The sequence below is a fragment of the Pollicipes pollicipes genome, unplaced genomic scaffold, assembly GCF_011947565.3.
Source record: "Pollicipes pollicipes isolate AB1234 unplaced genomic scaffold, Ppol_2.1 Scaffold_4740;HRSCAF=5597_pilon_pilon_pilon, whole genome shotgun sequence".
Lineage (NCBI taxonomy): Eukaryota > Metazoa > Arthropoda > Thecostraca > Pollicipedomorpha > Pollicipedidae > Pollicipes > Pollicipes pollicipes.
In genome coordinates, this window is record NW_023596545.1 from 21,166,697 (window position 1) to 21,187,032 (window position 20,336).

General features: G+C 50.7%; 1 protein-coding gene across 1 annotated transcript in view; it reads right to left on the reverse strand.

Annotated features, from left to right (window-relative positions):
- Positions 1-20,336, reverse strand: part of LOC119098053 (zonadhesin) — a 67,048-nt gene that overhangs the window by 8,574 nt on the left and 38,138 nt on the right. The window contains exons 33-49 of the mRNA XM_037220981.1: positions 20,126-20,320; positions 19,665-19,859; positions 15,906-16,100; positions 15,115-15,507; positions 14,309-14,503; positions 11,315-11,509; positions 10,293-10,487; positions 9,465-9,857; positions 8,259-8,453; positions 7,722-7,916; positions 7,069-7,263; positions 4,890-5,282; positions 3,770-3,964; positions 2,714-2,908; positions 1,621-2,013; positions 655-870; positions 62-262 (exon numbers count right to left, since the gene is read on the reverse strand). Coding sequence (XP_037076876.1) covers positions 62-262; positions 655-870; positions 1,621-2,013; positions 2,714-2,908; positions 3,770-3,964; positions 4,890-5,282; positions 7,069-7,263; positions 7,722-7,916; positions 8,259-8,453; positions 9,465-9,857; positions 10,293-10,487; positions 11,315-11,509; positions 14,309-14,503; positions 15,115-15,507; positions 15,906-16,100; positions 19,665-19,859; positions 20,126-20,320 — 4,134 coding nt within the window. The remainder of the gene's footprint in view (positions 1-61; positions 263-654; positions 871-1,620; positions 2,014-2,713; positions 2,909-3,769; positions 3,965-4,889; positions 5,283-7,068; positions 7,264-7,721; positions 7,917-8,258; positions 8,454-9,464; positions 9,858-10,292; positions 10,488-11,314; positions 11,510-14,308; positions 14,504-15,114; positions 15,508-15,905; positions 16,101-19,664; positions 19,860-20,125; positions 20,321-20,336) is intronic.

Here is a 20,336-nt window from a genome sequence, read left to right on the forward strand (position 1 = left end):
GGACGAGAGTTGGGTATGGTTGCTAGTCCTGGTGGCCCTGTGACGTCACGTCTGACCTCACCTCCGGGACAGTAGTGCTCGGGACAGCAGAAGCCGTCCGTGTACAAGGCGCTGCAGCCGTCCGGCAGCGGCGCACACTCGACTCGCCCCACCTGGACGGCCACGCCCAGCACGCAGGTGTACGTGACGCAGGGCCGCGCCAGATCGTCCATCCACTGCGTTCCCGGCGCGTGCGCCACGCCCTCGAAGATGCATGGATCGCCTGCGTGTGGAAAGGCAAGGTGACCTGCTGTGTCCGGTGCCTTGTTTATGCTGTTGTCAAAACTGCATCGAAGTGAAGCGACAGAAATGGTGTAGAGTGACACGCCGCTGTTCTCAAAGTGGCCTAGGTCGACGGCGAAGGAAATGGGCTCATTAAATTTAGAGAAGAGCTTGTCAAGTCAGTGACATCTGGAGGCCTTCAGCGGTGAGTGCTGGCCGTCCGACCGGTCGGTGTCACATACAGTACCCCGCAGGCAGCGGAGAGTTTCACCTCCACCTGACGGTCGGCCCTGACGGGAGTAAACACGGCTATGTCGGGCGTGCGTGACATGTGCGCTCACTTTTGTCCTGTTACTGCCACCTTCTCCACCGCCGCGCCCGAGCAGCCCTCACCGTCCGGACAGCTGATGGTTGGGCAGCACCGGCCCTCCTCGAACGTCTCGTTGCAGCCGGGCGGCGCGCGCGGACAACTGCGCGCCACGTTCTGCACCAGCAGTGGCTGCGGCGGGCTGCCGGCTGCGCACACGTAACAGTCTCCCGGCGTGTCGAGCCCGTCCAGGTAGACCGAGTTGACGGCGTGCGTGACACCGGCCGAGTCCACGCAACCCTCTGGGAAAAGCGATAGGTACGCTCTGAGGTCTCCGGCGTGTGAGACCCTGATGTCGCCGTGGCACGTCAGAAGTATCATATAGGCGTCGGTGGGAGTTGGCTAGCTGGGACAACGAGATCCTTGCTCACGTTGGAACGTTTCCATGGAAACATGGCGTGGTTTTGTTTAGGATACTGTAGACAGCACTAAACCACGTCCCCACATGTGGGACACTGCAGACAGCATCACAGCACCACCCCACGTATGAGACACTGCAGACATCATACCACCTCTTCACGTTTGGGACACTGCAGACAACACGCCGCCTCCCCAACGTGTGAGACACTTCAGACAACATACCGCCTCCTCTCGTGTGAGGCACTCCAGACATACCGCCTGTTCACGTATGGGACACTGCAGATAACACGCCGTCTTTTCATGTTTGTGGGACACTGCAGACACCATACCACCTCCCCACGTGTGAGACACTGCAGACAGCACGAAACTCATTGTCGAACAACGTTCACAGCGCAAGGGCCACGATGGAGGACCACAGTGAGCACCATAAGATCTTCCCCGCCACCACACGTGAGATTATCAACGCCGACCGGTCCCGCGTCTTCGGGACAATCCATACAGTATCAGAACCTACCGGGTGCTACACACGTCCCTTGCCTGCAAGACACTACAGGCACCACAAGCCGGCCTTCATGTTTACTACACTGCATGCTTAGTCCGTCACCTGGGGGAACACTGCATACATCACTCACCTGCGGGACACACAGGGCAGCACTGGCCTGGCGCCTGCTGGGGATCGACGCACGTGAGCGTCGCACACTGGGGCGGCGGCAGCACCACGCGCACCGTGCCGTCGTCACACTCGAGCACCGAGCACGGGTGGTCCTCGTTGTCGGGGAACTGCGCGCCGTCCGGGTACGTCCTGCCGGCGTGCGTGCATGGTGCCAGGGTGCTATCGCTGCAGTTGTAGCTGGGGCAGCACTGTCCTGGCACCGGCACTGGCACGCAGTTAGGCCTAGGAGGTGGCGCGCAGTCAACTATGGCGGTGGAGATGTGGCCGTTGTCGCAGGCATAGTGTGTGCAGCCATCAGCGCTGTTCCAGGTGGAGCCGTGCGGTCTGTCTTGGCCGGTGCCATCCACACAGGCTGTCGAGAGAGATCAAGCAAGGTTTGTTCCGGGGTACAGGTAGTGTAGTGGTTAAGCTGCGAGTCTGTGAAAGCAGTTTTACGGGATCGGATCCACCGCGGTGCCCGCCCTATTTGCGGTGCCCGCCCTAATGTGAGCTATATCATCAGTAGCCGAATGCGCGTGAAGCCATAATAGCAAGGGATTGGCGTCAGGTGTTGCCTGTTTTTAATTGTGAGCGATCGACATTTCTCGGTGCGGACTTCGGGGGCATGTGCCGCCGCCCTTATTCCTGTGTGCATGTCTTAAGTGTGTAAGCGAGGATTGCAACTGCGTCGGGAGTTTGAGCGTGAGGCGCATTTTTACGTACGATTAGTAGTGTTGCATTTGAACACAGTCCTCATTATGCTCGTTACCATGACCATTTTTCCGCGACTGATTGATATTGCTTGGCTCTGACGCTGCATGCCAGACCCCAGCAAACATGCGTTCACTGCGCCGTCTTTCAACACCTTGCAAATATTCCTAGGACCTGGCATACTTACAGAAGTTAAAAAAGAACAGAAGTAACACTAGTTCTTGGCTCCAACATTAGTCATTGGTAATTACCCACGAACTGGTCAAAAATAGGCGGGCCGGTTAACTGCGGAACTGATAACCGAATAGCCGCGACCAACCTCCATGGAACCTTTCGTAAACCGGTAGCGGGCTTCAGCTCACGTGAGTTATGGCAGTTGTAGTTGGGACAGCACTGTCCCGCTACTAGTACTGGCACGCAGTTAGGACCAGGAGGCGGAGCACAGTCAACTGTGGTGGTGGAGATGTGGCCGTTGTCGCAGGTGTAGTGTGTGCAGCCGTCAGCGCTGGTCCAGGTGGAGCCATGCGGTCTGACTTGGCCGGCACCGTCCACACATTCTGTCGGGAGAAATGGACGGGAATTAGCCCCCTACTTCGTGCAGAATTTGAATCCCAACGTCTCATGTAAGTAAGCTGCATCTAGACGCACAAATGCTTCTGGCGTCACTCGGCCGCTCTGTGGAAAACGCTTTTTAAATTTACCGATCTTTACCCAGCTTTAAGACTTTTTATGCGAACAAGACTTCGCGGGAAAAAATAAGGGCTCATCATGCCGTTTAATAGATTTATCCACGTTTGAATATATTGAAGGAAGCATCAGACGTTTTAAATGAGCTTTTTTACTAATGGTGTACTTTGAAATGGAAGTGACTGCTTTAGACATCACAATATATCTTTAGTAGAATTAATCCCCAATGCATCATTGCTTGATTACGTCATCCCGCCTTGCGCAACATTGTTTGGGTGATAATTGACGGCCACTATAACGGGAAATCGTGCTGACGAGCGCCCGATGTGAACGACTTGGCAATTTCATTGTTCTTGGCCTTGACCGCCGCATGGCCAGTTGAATAGAAGAATCCAGATGACTTTATTATCGCGTAATGGATCTCTAGGTTAATTTGAATAATCTCCCCGAAATAGTCTGCACATCCTGGCGGGCGTGTATATCAGAAACTGAAGGGGTATAGTTGTAAACAAGGGCATGGCTGCGCACTGCACCGAATGCTTTTCAGGATTGCTATTTCAGTCAAGACTGCATACCAGTGTGGGACGCTTCCTTTCATTTAATGATATTGTTAGCCTAGAAGTGCTCTTTCCGGCCCAGAAGACTCCGTGGAAAGAAGTGGAGGGTGACGCTGGAGTGGAGGGTGACTGTGAAATGGAACCTTCGTAAACCGACAGTAGGCCGCGCCTCACGTGAATTGTCGCAGTTATAGTGGGGGCAGCACTCTCCTGGCACCGGTACTGGCACGCAGTTAGGACCAGGAGATGGCAGACAGTCAACTGTGGCGTTGGAGATGTGGCCGTTGTAGCAGGCGTGTCGTGTGCAGCCGTCAGCGCTGGTCCAGGTGGAGCCGTGCGGTCTGACCTGGCCGGCGTTGTCCACACAGTCTGTCGACAAACGTGTCGCTTGCCGGTTCTCTGGTCTGTTTGTTACAGAGGTCTAGGTGGCACTGCAGCATTGCATGCCGCTGCACAAGATTGGCGATTGTCTTGCAGGCTTTTGGACGGTTTTAGTCTTCAGAATGCCTTTTGGCCTATGGGTAAACTCGCATTTTAGGGTTTTCGGCATGTCCGACTGCTAGATAAGTGCGGGATAACGTATCCCAACTATGGCATTCCGACATCTTATGACCAGGCAGTCGTCCATGGTCGGTACCAGTGCGTGCGAAAAACTCCTACCCTTGAGACTATGCACTAGCATGCAATGTTCCTTTGGGACAGTCCGGACGGCACACGATTACGCGCCGGACAATACAGGCAGCATCGGACAGCCACATCGTGCCGGACAAAACTGACAACACCATGCGGCCTCTACCAGCGAGACGCTACAGACAACGCCATTCTGCCTTTGTCTGCGGGACCCTGCAGACAGCACCACGCGGCCCCCATATGCGGTACTTATAAAAAAATATTACGTATCCATCACCTTTGGAGCACTACAGACATCTCGCGTCCATCGCATGTGACACACTATAGACAACACCATGCTGCCCTCACCTGAGTGACACTACATACATCGGCCGACCTTCACCTACGGGATACTACAGACAACACTACGCTGCCCTCGCCTGCGGGAAGATGATGCCAACACCAGACCGCCACCTGCGTGACACTAAAGAGAACACCAGTCAGCCCTCACATATACTGCACTACGTACGTCTCTTACCGGGGGGACACCACAGCTAATAACAGCGTGCTCTCAACGTGGGGCACTACAAGGAACACCACGCGGCCCTCACCTGCGGGACACTACAGGCAACACTGCATACGTCCCTCGCCTGCGGGAAACTGCAAAACACCAGCCGGTCCTCACCTGCGGGACACACAGGGCAGCACTGGCCTGGCGCCTGCTGGGGATCGACGCACGTGAGCGTCGCACACTGGGGCGGCGGCAGCACCACGCGCACCGTGCCGTCGTCACACTCGAGCACCGAGCACGGGTGGTCCTCGTCGTCGGGGAACTGCGCGCCGTCCGGGTACGTCCTGCCGGCGTGCGTGCATGGTGCCAGGCTGCTGTCGCTGCAGTTGTAGCTGGGACAGCACTGTCCTGACACCGGCACTGGCACGCAGTTAGGCCTGGGAGGCGGCGCGCAGTCAACTATGGCGGTGGAGATGTGGCCGTTGTCGCAGGCGTAGTGTGTGCAGACGTCGGCGCTGGTCCAGGTGGAGCCGTGCGGTCTGTCTTGGCCGGTGCCGTCCACACAGTCTGTCGAGAGAAATAGACGGGATTAGCCCCGGCATTGCGTGTTTTTTTGTTTTGTTGTTTTTGTTAGCTATGAATGGTCGATATTCCTGAGGACAGGGTGCGATCGCAGCTTTCTTGTGTCTATCTGAGTGTGTAGAAAATGCGTCGAATAGTGCACAACCTTGCGAGCGAAATTCCGTCGCAAATTAAATCTGTATTCACGTTTTAGTGGAAAATATGTGAAAGCCTGTAACTAAGCGTCTCAGCGGCGTTAGTTCACGCCCTGTGAGAAGTTGACTCCCCCTGTATGGTTTTTCGAGCACGGCTGGAAAAGAAACGCTCGCAGCAACACTAAATGGTCTGTACCGCTTTATCTATCCATTTGGTATGCATACTGGAAATTTGAAGTTTTGATCTGTGAAGGTCAGTAACCTAGGTGAGATCAAATAGGTCAACCTCTGAAAGGTTTGATGACGTATGGTTTGGTTGTTGGTTGTTTGTCATCGCTCAAAATTGTTGTAGTGGCGTGTAATAAGCTTATAGCTCATGAGAGTATCTATAGTTTTTATGTTCCAGAATTTCCTAAACTGGCTAGGCCACTGACTTGAGGTCAGGTGAATTTTCGCTATTTTTTTCGGAAACAATGCAAATTTAAACGCACTTCTGTAGTTTTGTTATTTGTATACAAGGGAAAGAGTGCTACTCAGTAGCGACAGAAGGTCATGTAGTGACAGTGGGTCACGTGAGGACGGTTAGGTCATTGGTGTTACGAATTCATCCAAGGTAAGCGATCTGTTGTCAGTTGAGGAGAGGCTAAATGAACGTGAGTGCGACGCGTGTAACCACTTCATATCGTGTTAGTGAAGCTGATAACGCACAATTCCATGTACCAACGTGCCTGTTCTCAGCTTGTGACAAATACATTACCAAGCGTCGAAGCGACTATGCATAACGTGTACAGGTAACAGCTATGGGATGTGGCGTACCTTTTGATAATTAACATCCTCTTTTCTGACCACAGAAAAGTGTTGTACTGGTCACTTAGACCTATTTCTACTTTTTTATCCTTTGGATGGTTAAAAATCTAACCTAGGCTGACCCTAGCTGAACTTTAGGTCAGCGTAGAATGACTTTTGCCACATATTTTTTGTCCTGGATACCTTTGCTACATATTTTTTGTCCTGGATACCTTTGCCCCAGAGCTGCACCCAATAGTTAGCGGGAATAAAGTTAGCAGGAAACACATTTTCAAAGAAAACAAAAAGTTTCGTTCTAGGATGCTTCTGGTAAACCAATCTTGAACGGTCACATGATCTAACCTGATGTTTGTGGGGGAAATAGAACTGCTCGGAATGGACTCCCCCCCAGTCCTGACGCATACCTCTGTGCCCTCAATACCCATCTTGACGTGTTAACGTATATTTTACTTCATCTTTGACAACATTTACTTCATCTTTGACCGTGTTTTTATCTTGCTTGACCTTTGGTGACGTTAAATTTAATCTAAGTAAGATGTTGATATGCATTCTTTATGATTTGACGAACATTAACAACGATGTCATTGTTTTCTTCTACGATGTCTGAAAGCTGAAGATCTCGGGCGCAAGTCAACTTTCCCCGGCCGGGCACGTTTGTCTCAGACCCCCGGCTGGGCGCAGGTTAGTAGGCATCATGAGGTGCAGATGGTTATTTCATCGTCAGAATAATCCATCGAAAAACTTTGTGTAAACTTACAACCCTTTTTTCCCCAGTACAAAATCTGTTCTTGCGGCCCGCAGGACGCCATGCAAAGAACTGAGGAGCTCACCTGAGTTATCGCAGTCGTGGCGAGGACAGCACTGTCCCGGTACCGGCACTGGCACGCAGTAAGGGCCAGGAGGCGGAGTACAGTCAACTATGGCGGTGGAGATGTGGCCGTTGTCGCAGGCGTAGTGTGTGCAGCCGTCAGCGCTGGTCCAGGTGGAGCCGTGCGGTCTGACCCGGCCGGTGCCGTCCACGCAGGCTGTAAAGAGAAATCAACGGGGATTCGTGTCGGTGTACAAGTATTGTAGTGGCTAAGGCGCGCGTCTGGGAAAGCAGCGGCACGGGATTCAATTCCCCGTGGTGCCCTGCAGTAATGCCACCCGGCAAACTTAAGCAGACGTACGTTCACTGCGCTGCCGTCAAATGCGTAAATTCCTATAACATTGCATGCATTTAGAAATTTACATAGGTCTTGGGAAGCTCTCTCTGTTATAGAGATCTAGGGTTACACCTAAACCACTTAAATTAAGTTGAAAAATATATCATTTTGCTTTCCACGTCTGCCGCAAAACTAAGTCCTGAACTCTACATTAGTAATTATCCATCACACGAACTGGTCAGGAATAGGCGGGTCGTTTGGCCGCGTAACTGAAAACCGAACAGCCGCCGCCAACCTGGTTGAAATTTTCCCTAAACCGGAAGCAGGTGTCGGCTCACGTGAGCTGTCGCAGTTGTAGCGGGGGCAGCACTGTCCCGGTAGCGGTACTGGCACGCAAGTAGGGCCAGGAGGCGGAGTACAGTCAACTGCGGCGGTGGAGACGTGGCCGTTGTCGCAGGTGTAGTGCGTGCAGCCGTCAGCGCTGGTCCAGGTGGAGCCGTGCGGTCTAACTTGACCGGTGCTGTCCGCGCAATCTGTGGAGAGAAATTTACGGGATTTAGCCCTTCAAATGCCTTGATTTAAATACAACCGTCTCATTTGAATTAACTAGGCGCAGACGGTTCTTTCGTCGCCAGACCAATACTTCGAAAAACGTTGTATAAATTTACTTATTTTTAACCGAGTTCTAAAACATTCTTTCCGACGAAGAGGCCGCGGAAAGAAACGATGTGTTTTCACTCTTTTATCACCTCTCGACTGATGCAAACCCCGTACTAAATCGTTCTTTTCAACCCTGAAGATTCCGTGAAAAGAAATGGGGGGCCTCCACTTTGTAAAATGGAACCTTCTTAAATCGGTAGCAGGCTGTGCCTCACGTGAATTGTCGCAGTTGTAGTCGGGGCAGCAATCTCCTGGCACCGATACGGGCACGCAGTTAGGACCAGGAGACGGCAGACAGTCAACTATGGCGGTGGAGATGTGGCCGTTGTAGCAGGCGTATCGTGTGCAGCCGTCAGCGCTGGTCCAGGTGGAACCGTGCGGTCTGACCTGGCCGGTATTGTCCTTACAGTCTGTCGACAGACGGGTATATTGTGGGCGCTCTGGTCTGTTTGTTCACGGAGGTCTGGGGTGGCGCTGCAGTATTGCATGCCGCTGCACAACATGGGCAGTTGTCGTCCAATGTTGTGGAGGGTTTTAAACCTCGAATATCTCGTGACCTTTTCGTTAACACCTGCTGCAGGGTTTCAGTCAGGCTACACGTTAGATATATGCCGGAAAATGAATCCCAAGTATAGCATTCCGATATCTTATGACCAGGCAGCCACCCATGGTGGTACCAGTACCTAGACAAAACTCCTACCCTTGAGACACTGCGTGCAACATGTAATTTTTGTGGGGCAGTCGACACAGCACCCAATAACTCGTCTGACAGTGCAGGCAGCATCGGAGAGCCACCACGCGCCCGACACAATAGCCAGCATTACGCGGCCCTCATCTGTGGGACACTACAGACAAAGCCATCCTGCCCTCATCTGTGAGACACTACAGACAAAGCCATCCTGCCCTCATCTGCAGGACAATGGAGACAACACCACGCGGCCCTCACCTGCGGGACATTACAGACAACGCCATCCCGCCCTCATCTGTGGAACACTACAGACAGCACTACGCGGCCCTCTTCTGCGGGACACTGCAGGCACCACGCTGTTTTTACCTGCGGCACAATCCAGACTACACAAGACGGTCCTTACTTGCGTGACACTACATAGAACATTAGTAGGCCTCCACGTACACTACACTGCATACGTTCGTCACGTGCGGGGCACTGCAGATATTCTTTACCTGTGTGACTTTACAGACGACATCACACGGCCTACACGTGTGGCACACTTCACAGCTATAGGCAGACACTATAGCCAACACCAAAAAGCCACCACGTTCTGGACACAACAAGCAACACCATGCGGCTCCCACCTGTAGGACGCTGCAGTAAACACCAGCTGACCCACCCGTGGGACGCTACAGTCAACTCCAACTGGCTCTCACTCTTGGGACACTACAAAACACCAGCCGGTCCTCACCTGCGGGACACACAGGGCAGCACTGGCCTGGCGCCTGCTGGGGATCGACGCATGTGAGCGTCGCACACTGGGGCGGCGGCAGCACCACGCGCACCGTGCCGTCGTCACACTCGAGCACCGAGCACGGGTGGTCCTCGTCGTCGGGGAACTGCGCGCCGTCCGGGTACGTCCTGCCGGCGTGCGTGCATGGTGCCAGGCTGCTGTCGCTGCAGTTGTAGCTGGGACAGCACTGTCCTGACACCGGCACTGGCACGCAGTTAGGCCTGGGAGGCGGCGCGCAGTCAACTGTGGCGGTGGAAATGTGGCCGTTGTCGCAGGTGTAGTGTGCGCAGCCGTCAGCGCTGGTCCAGGTGGAGCCGTGCGGTCTGACTTGACCGGTTCCGTCCACACAGTCTAAAAAGAAATGTACGGAGGTAAGCCCTGGGGTTGCGTGTTTTTTTTAACCCATGGGGGGGGGGGGCAGATTTCTGTGGACAGAGCGCGGTGACAGCTTTCTTTGTGCAGATAGGATTTAAATAGGGCGCAACGTTGCGAGTGAAGATCTATCGGAAATTGGAACCTTAGTCGCACGTTTTTTTTTTTTACTGTTCTAGTTCTAGTACTGTGGCAGTTCTAACCAAAGACTTAGTTACGTTATACAAGCATTAATAGGCGCAAATGGTTCTTTCGTCGCCGGACCAAGGTAAGATAAACCTCATGTAAACTTAGGTATATTTTTAGCCCAACACAAAACCTGCTACTTCCGGCGCGAAAGACGCCGCGGAATGAATGAAGGGGTCTCACTTTGTTTAACGCAACCTTTTAAATTGACAGCAGGCGTCGGCTCACGTGAGTTGTCGCAGTTGTAGCGTGGACAGCACTGTTCCGGCGCCGTTACTGGCACGCAGTTAGGACCAGGAGGTGGAGCGCAGTCAACTATGGCGATGGAGATGTGGCCGTTGTCGCAGGCGTAGTGTGTGCAGCCGTCAGCGCTGGTCCAGGTGGAGCCATGCGGTCTGACTTGACCGGTGCCATCCACACAGGCTGTGAAAAGAAATCAAGGAGGATCGTCGGGGTACATATAGTGTAGTGGTTAAGCTGCGCGTCTGGGGAAGCAGTCGTGCGGGGTTCGATTCACCGCGGTGCCCGCCCTTCCTGCCATGTGCAACTGCGTAAAGAATTCGAACAGTATGAACATTTTTGCCAGCAGTTAAACGTTAAAACAAAATCGTTTCGTTAGGAATCGTTGTAATGAATCGTTCAAATCAGCGTTATGGATCAACGTAACGATCGTTATGAATCTTTGGAATCAAAATCGTAATCGCTTTCGTTATGTTCGTTAGCGGAAGAATAAAGAGATGCAATACAATGTTCTTTCCAAGCTCCCATCTCTGTAGTATTGCATACTCGACCACACAGGTCACCACTGGGCCGTCACGAACAGCACCGGACAAACTCCATCTGTCGGACATTTCATCTCATGGGTTTCGTATGGGGCATGCTTCTCAGTTGGGTGGGCATGGTTTTTTATTTTAGTTCTAAGATTTTTTACCCACATTATCCCAATTACGTGCACAACTCCCTGACATAGGAGGAAGGCTGGTGTCAAGCCAGTCAGGCTGCGAATCGCCAGGGCTGCCGCAGGGTGCGGCAAGTAGCCGATGATTTTCTTTATTCTTGGGATCTGGGGATGCACTGAAATCAGTTTGATGTAGGAAGAAAATCTATTTTTGGACCCTACCTTAGTCAGTATAAACCATCCACGAACTGGTTAAAGTAGGCGGGCCGGTCACGCGCGAAACTGATAACCGAATAGCCGCAACCAACCTAGAATCGAACCTTCCATAAACCAGTTACAGGCCTGGGCTTACGTGAGTTGTCGCAGTTGTAGCGGGGACAGCACTGTCCTGGTACCGGTACTGGCACGCAGTTGGGACCAGGAGGCGGTGCGCAGGCAACTATGGTGGTAGAGATGTGGCCGTTGTCGCAGGCGTAGTGTGTGCAGCCGTCAGCGCTGGTCCAGATGGAGCCGTGCGGTCTGTCTTGGCCGGTGCCGTCCACGCAGTCTGTCGAGAGAAATGTACGGGGATTAGCTTCCAAAAGTGCGTAATATTTTATCTCAGCATATTATTTTAATTAAAGACATCAAGACGGCCAAAGGGTTCTTTCGTTGCCAGGCGACTCCACAGAAAAACGTTATGTAACCTTAGTTCTTTTTCACCCAGTTCTAAAATGTTGTTTGCCGCATAGAAGAATGTGGAGAAAGTGCAGGGTTCTCACCTTTTTAAGCAAGTAATGTTTTTCACCCAACATGAATTTCTGAGCTGCTCAGTGCACTAGCTAGGAACAGTAGTCACATAGCTAAGAGGGTAGTATTAGCCTTATTCCTCGGAAAGACGGAAAATGGAGATATAGTTAGGTTGATGTCTCGGCAACATGCCTTTCTTGAAACAGTGGCAGAAGTGAATTCAAAATTGCCTGCCGGTGATTCTGCTCGACTTTTCAGTTTTTTTGTTTTGTTTGAAAGAGCAAACCACAGTTTTTATAGGACACCTACATTCAGGGGATTAAACAAGGAGCGATTACCAGCCTTTTCCAAGATACAGTGCCTATCTAAGAATTAGAATGCCCAGACATACGTGTACATGCAAACGAATTCAAGCAAATAGGCATCACGCATCACGCTTCATTCGAACATGCAAGCGAGCTGAAGTAAACAGGCATCACACATCGCGTACCAATTATACATGCGAACAATTTCAGTTGAACAGGTATCGCACATCACGCGTCAGGCATCACTTACACATGTAAACGATTTTAAGCTAGCACACGTCACACATAGAGGTACATATCACGCTCGCATAATTTTCCATGTTGAGCCCCGTATGTTAAGATTAAGTCGCCGACTTTTTATAGGAAAAGATTCACCTACTTTCCTGTTTGTATGGTCCTGTGCTCTGTAGATGACTGTGAGCTCTAAAATTGGCATAGGGTACATACTTACGTTGATTTTAGCCCGAGCGTGTTTTGCCAAAAACGGTCACCGAAAGGGGTACTCCCTGTCTTATTTTTAGCGTCTCGCAGGCGTTCATTACATCTCAAACGAAAAGGGCACATGGACTCCCCGACATAAACTATGTCCGTCCCATGTTTCTCACACAGTTTACACTTGATTTCTCAAACCACATTTTGCGTGTAAACCCCTTGAAATCCAGAGTTGCATAAATGACATCTGTTTGGCCACGCAGACACTCAGGCTTCGAAATGGAAGATTCCACCAGAGACTTGTTCGGCAACATGCCTTTCTCAAAGCCATAGCAGAAGTCTGCTATTGTCTACTACTAGTTCTACTTCTATTGTCTACTACCGCTACTACCTTCTGCTATTGTTTCGGGAAAGGCATGTTGCCGAAAAAGTTTGGTGAAATCTTCCAGCTCGAAGCCTAAGTGCACGGGTGGCAACAGATGTCATTTATGCAGTTCTTGGTTTCAGTGGGTTTGCACGCAAAAACGTGGTTTACGAAATCAAGTGAAAACTGTGAAAAACATGGGAGAGACATAGTCTATGTCGGGGAGTCCATGCGCCCTATTCGTTTGATATATAATGAATACCTGCGAGACGCTAAAAAACAAAACAGGGAATACCCCTTTCGGATACCATTTTTTGGAAAAACACACTCAGGCTAAAATCAACGTAAGTATGTACCATATACCCCCGTTAGAGCTCAAAGTCACCTGCGGAGAATAGGGCGGCTCAGACAGGAAAATAAGAGAATCTTTTTTTATAAAAAGTCGGCGACCAAATCTTGACATACATGGCTCATCGTGGCCAATTATGCGAGTGTGATATGTGCCTCTATGTGTGGCGTGTGCTAGCTTAAAATCGTTTACATGTGTAAGTGATGCCTGACGCGTGATGTGCGATGCCTGTTCAATTGAAATTGTTCTCATGTATAATTGGTGCGCGATGTGTGATGCCAGTTCACTTAAGCTTGGCTGCGTGTTCGAATGAAGCATGATGCGTGATGCCTATTTGCGTGAATTCGTTTGCATGTACACATGTCCGGGAATTCTAATTCTTAGATAGGCACTGTGTCTTGGTAGTGGCTGGCAATCGCTCTTTGTTTGATCCCCTGAATGTTGGTGTCCTGTAAAAACTGTGGCTTGCTCTTTCAAAACCAAAAACCTAAAAGATCGAGTAGGTTTATCGGCAAGCAATTTTGAATTCACTTCTGCTATTGTTTCGAGAAAGGCATGTTGCCGAAATATCAACATAACTATATCTCCATTTTCCTGTTTTTTTCCGAGGAATAAGGCTAGTGCTACTGTCTTATCAATATTAATTTGCTCTTTCCACCACAAAAGACCTCGTGGCAAATTGTGGAAGGTTCCCATACTGGGGAATTAAATCTTCTTAGGGGGAATGTCTGGCTTTGGTAGATGTTAAGGCAAGCATCAGATGTGATGAAACAAGCCCACTTATGGCTATTGGTATACTCTTTTAAGTGGAAAAGACTGCTCTTTACTGCACAATTCTCTGTTTGCTTAATATGCTCTTCAATGCGTCGTGGCTTGATTACGTCATCGCACCATGCACAATATTGATCGAGAGCCAATTGCCGGCCGTTGGATCTGGTAATCGCGCTCACGAACGCCAGCTATGAATGCCTGAAGAAATTGCATTTTCCTCCCAGCCCAATCGACCTTTCCCCATTTTTGCGGACGTGCAGCTCGGAATCTAGGGGTGATTAGACCTTAAGAAGGCAGGATTGTGAACAGCACCGAAAGGTCTTCAAGATGGCTAGTTCATCTCAAAACCCCATATAAACATGGAATACTTTAAACTGGCAGGTGGCCTCGCCTCACGTGAATTGTCGCAGTTGTAGTGGGGACAGCACTGTCCTGGCACCGATACGGGCACGCAGTTAGCGCCAGGAGACAGGAGACAGTCGACTATGGCGATGGCGATGTGACCATTGTAGCAGGCGTATCGTGTGCAACCGTCGGCGCTGGTCCAGGTGGAGCCGTGTGGCCTGACCTGGCCGGTGTTGTCCACACAGTCTGTCGACAGGCGAGTGTATTATCGGCGCTCTGGTCTAGCTGTTAACAGGGATCTGGGGTGGCGCTGCAGCATCGCATGCCGCTGCACAAAATGGCAATGATTTTAAACGTTTTTAGCCCTCCGAATATCTTTTGACATTTTCGTGAACTTGTGCTGTAGGGTTTCCGACAAGTCTGCCCCCTACATGAACGCTAGAAAATGCATTGGACTGTGGCATACCGCCAGCTAATCCGCAGAGCACTGAAACCCGACCAGGCAGCCATCCATGATGGTGCCAATGCATCAAGAAAACTACTACCTTTGGATACCACAGACATCATGCAAATTTTCTGATGAACAGTAACCGAGGACGGGCAGCAGCCGATAACTTGCCGAGCAGCAAAGGCAGCACCAGACTGCCACCACGTAATGTACAAAACATACAACACCACGCGGCCTTTACCAGTAGTGCACGCACCTTCACTGCAGTCAACACAAGCGTTTTCTCACCCGTTGACACTGCATACGTCGCTCACCCGCTGGACACCGAAGACGTCCTTCACCTACTAGACACTAACACCATACGGCACTTACCTGCGGGACACTACAGGAAATACCAGCTGGTCCTCACCTGAGGGACACACAGGGCAGCACTGGCCTGGCGCCCGTTGCGGGTCGACGCATGTGAGCGTCGCACACTGGGGTGGCGGCAGCACCACGCGCACCGTGCCGTCGTCACACTCGAGCACTGAGCACGGGCGGTCCTCGTCGTCGGGGAACTGCGCGCCGTCCGGGTACGTCCTGCCGGCGTGCGTGCATGGTGCCAGGCTGCTGTCGCTGCAATTATAGCTGGGGCAGCATTGTCCTGGCACCGCTTCTGGCACGCAGTTAGGACCAGGAGACGGCGCGCAGTCAACTGTGGCGGTGGAGATATGACCGTTGTCGCAGGCGTAGTGTGTGCAGCCGTCAGCGCTGTTCCAGGTGGAGCCATGCGGTCTGACTTGGCCGGTGTTGTCCACACAGACTGTCGAGAGAAACAGACTGGGATTGGCTCCGGCGTGGAGTGTTTTTTTTTTAGCTATCTTCTTTGAAGGGTTGGTATTCCTGTGGGCAGAGTACTGTGACATCTTTCTTCGGTCGTTTTGAGGGTGCAGAAAATCTTTCAAGAAGGTGCGTAGCTTGTCGAGTGAGATTCCGTCGCAAACTTTGCGCATTTTTAGGCAAAATGTCTGATGATCTATAACCAAACGTCACAGTTACATTGAACAGGTATCAAGAGACGCAAATGGTTCTTTTATCGTCGGTAGCCAAGCCATGTACAAATTTGTGTAAAATTACTCGTATCTTTAATTTAGTATAAAAGTTGTTCTTTCCGACTGTGTTAAATGTAACATCTTAAACCGACAGCAGACTTCGGCTCACGTGAGTTGTCGCAGTTGTAGCGGGGACAGCATTGTCCCGATACCGGTACTGGCACGCAGTTAGGACCAGGAGGTGGCGCGCAGGCAACTGTGGCGGTGGAGATGTGGCCATTGTCGCAGGTGTAGTGTGTGCAGCTGTCAGCGCTGGTCCAGGTGGAGCCATGGGGCCTGACTTGGCCGGTGCCGTCCACACAGGCTGTCAAGAGAAAGCGACTGCGCTTTGTGCCGGGTTACGAATGGTGTAATGGTGAAGCCGCGTGTCTGGGAAAGCAGTGGTACAGGGTTCGAGTTACTGCGTGGCCCGCACGTGCTTAGATCAGCTGATTTACAGATCGATGTCTTTTACCTCATCGTCATGTGAGTTCATGGAGAAGATGGCAAACGACCGATTGTCATGGCACGTACAGGAGAAACTCATATTGAACAACATTAAATGCAGCTTCAGAAAAAACCCGCTGCAGGAAAGACCACATTTTGGTAGTTGACACTGCTAAAGTCGCTGTCTTTGCGTTGCGTTTCCAGTGAGGTGCTGCCTCGTCGATGTTGAGAGGGCTCACGAGTCAGCCTGGCGGCCTGGTCTTCTATTCAAGCCCTTTAAACGTGGCATACCTGGCCGTATGGGCGCATTTTTACAGAAGGTATTGCCGAAACGTCTTTATGCGTTACAGTCGGCCGTCACCCTTCACATTCGATTTTTAAAGGGTTACGGAATACCTCAAGGAAGTGTTTTAGGCATAACATTATTTGCTGTCGTGATCACTGATATTAACATGACACTCCCGCAATTCATTGGCCGGCCCCTTTTCGTCGACGAGGTTCTCATCTGTTCATGCGCATCAAGGATAACGACTATTAAGCGACAGCTGCAGATGTTCGTCATGCGCCGGGAGGACTGTGACATTCATAACGGATTCCAGTTCTCGACGTCAAAGACAAAAGGACACACACACAAAGGACACAAAAGACACTTTTTCGCCGTCATAAGTGTTCCAACGGGCAGATTTATTTATACAGGCAGCTGATACCATCTGAATGCGCTATCTGACATTCCGCCAGCATGTTAAAGTTATCAGGGAAATGTACGTAAAATCTCTGAATGTTCTAAAATGTGCCACACGAACATCTTACGAGTTGTCAGAAAAACACCTTCATTTTTGCACCTTTCTGTGTTGCTCAGGCTGGATTCCGTTTTTTTTTGTATATGACAGTGCCTCAGATTCTGTCAAAAATACTTCAAACACGGCACATCACGTTGCGCTGAGTCATCGCCGGTATTTTGCGGACGTCTCCAACAGATAGCTTCCTGTTGAAGCGAATAAACCGCCGCTAGCGATCCAAGGGACGTTGTTAGGGTTACGGTACGTTAGCAAGCTGGCGCAATGCCCAGATCATTATCACCACCAATGTCCTTCGAGGGAGTGTATTGGGTCCTCGGGGTGTGATGCGCCCATCCAGCCTGCCGGCCCCTCCAGGGACGTGTGTGTCGCCGGCCACCGACAACTCTTTGGCGCATACTCGTGAAAAGTATGATTCGATGTATTGCTGGAAGTACAGCCTTACATGTCAAAACGTATCGGAGACACAAAACCACGTATACAGACGGTTTTTAAAACGGATACGGACGTTGGCTGCTCCTTTGTGTGCAGCCAAGATACACGGTCATTCATGCTACCGACCTATTCGTCTGTATATACGGCTGAGTTTGTTGCGATTGATAAGGCACTTCATTGTATACAGGTGGACGAAGATGCCTTGCACGAAAATTTAACAGACTCCCGTAGAAGTCTTGGCATTAAGAGACGTTTAAATCCCGCAAATCTGAGCTTACCGACGCCACCGCAAAGAGTGCTACGCTTCGCCCATCCACAAGACTATGTCCAATGCCCGCCACGGACTTACATCCAGCTATATCGTCGTTTTTACGAGGTCTGTGGCAGAGCGCATGGGATGCGGTGTGCAACAACAAACTGAAAATTGAGAAGCCGGCAATCCAAAAATAGTAGTCATCCTATCGGTCAGGGTAAGAAACAGTTATTCTAAGTCGCTTGCGGATCAGCCATACTTCGACACCCATAGCTACCTTTTGTGACGGGATGAACCGCCCTGGTGCTGCCAATGAAACCCAACGCTTCCTGTGAGTCATGTGCTCGTTTCCGGTCCCGCGTTACATGTTGAATGTCCGCAGTACTTCGGCCGGGCTGCACCATCTCTCACGCTGTCTGATTCGCTCGACAGCGACTCATTGCACATCGAATATCTCTAAATTCTTGTCGCGTTTAACTTCTGCTATATATATATATATATATATATATATATATATATATATATATATATATACACACCGACTCAGATCGTTTGCGGCACATGATCAATGACCTTGATTTTTTGACGTGAATTTATGTTCTGGGCGCAAATGACCGCGCAGCCGAGGCGCCCTAAAGCCCCAATTATTACTTTTACTACTGCTCCCTGCCAGGTTGAGGGGCGGGCGACGTCATATATCCTGAGTAGATTCATCGTCGAAGGGCCCCAGTGACTGGTATTGGTGCCCGGCGTGGCCTGTTTTTGAACAGTGTGTGATCAATATTTCTTGCACGGACTTCGTGACATCTACAGATGCCCTAATTATTGTGCACCAGTGTCAAAAGTAAGAAGAGTAGTAATACATTACAACAAAATCCCGGTTTAAATCGTTAATGGAAATAAGGAGAGATGCAAATAAGATGTTTGTCAAAACTCCTAGCTCTGTAACATTGCAGACAATATCATGCGATTCCCACTACGCTTATCGCTAACAGCACCAGACAAACCCCACCTGCGGGCCATTTCAGCACAACTCTTTCGTTGCGGGTGATGCTACTGAGTTAGATGGTCGGAGTTGTTCCTACTTTCTCAAGGGAGATAACTAGATTTAGCCTCGATTTCCTTAAACATTGAAGAGTTCTCACTCCCTGACATAGGGGCAAAGGCTGATCTCAAGCTAGCCGACGAATTGCCGGTCCCCTGGGTTGCCGCAGGCTGCTGCTAGCGCGCCAGGGAGGTTTGGGCGCTGTTCAAAGTGCTCGCCACGGATGCGAGCCGCGTATTCGGAATTCCATGTATTAACCACTCGGTCACGATAACAGAGCCCTACAGGCTTGAATACTGGACTGCTGTTTTCTCACTGGTCTTCAGCCACATCTAAATTGTTCCGTTCAATTCGAACACGTGAGCGTTGCATGCGACGTTGTTGAAACGCCGATAATCACCTGTAAATCGCTGGAGGCAACTTGTATGGTTTTTATTTGTGGAGAAACAGTAAAAAAAAACTATGTAAAAACGAACCATTCGTTGTTATACATTAGTAACGTTTCTTCTAATTTAGCATAGCCATTTTTCCACGACTGAATAATTTTCATGGATGTCTGATGCTCCCGGCCTATCCAGCAAGCACGCGTCCTCTGCGCTGTTTGTCGATTCTGTGCGAAAATTATTAGTCCCTCACTTACCTTTAAAAATCTGCAGAGACCTCGGGACATCTTCGTTGTTTTGGGGATCTAGGGATACACCCGAACCAATTGGTCCTTATTCAAATAGATAAGATGCATTTTCCACTCTGCACGTTAAGTATAGCTACTTCCTTGACCCTACCACAGTCATTATACATCACCCACGAACTGGGCAGAAATATCCGGACGGTTTAGCCGCGGAACTGAAAAACGATCAGACACAACCAACCTTGATGGAACCTTCCATAAACCGGTAGCAGACTTCGGCTCACGTGAGTTGTCGCAGTTGTAGCGGGGACAGCAGTGTGCTGGCACCGTTATGGGCACGCAGTTAGGCCTGGGAGGTGGTGCGCAGTCAACTATAGCGGTGGAGACGTGGCCGTTGTCACAGGCGAAGTGTGTACAGCCGTCAGCACTGGTCCACGTGGAGCCGTGCGGTCTGACCTGGCCGGTGCTGTCCTCACAGGCTGTGAAAAGAAATCGACGGAAATTGGGCCCCTAAAGCACCTGAGATTTGAATCCAAGCATGTCAGTTAAATTAAACAGACATCAAGACGCGCAAATGGGTTTTTCATTGCTAGGCCACTCTTTGAAAAAGTTATCTCAAATTGCTGATATTTTTTACCCAGTGCTTAGGTGTTTTTTTCCGGCCCAGGAGACCCCGTGAAAACAGTGGAGGGTCCTCACTCTATGAAAGGAAGCCTTCATGAACTGGCATCATGCCGCGCCTCACGTGAACTGTCGCAGTTGTAGTGGGGGCAGCACTCTCCTGGCACCGAAACGGGCACGCAATTGGGACCAGGAGACGGCAGACAGTCAACTGTGGCGTTGGAGATGTGGCCGTTGTAGCAGGCGTAGTGTGTACAGCCGTTAGCGCTGGTCCAGGTGGAGCCGTGCGGTCTGACATGGCTGGTGTTGTCCTCACAGTCTGTCGACAGACGGGC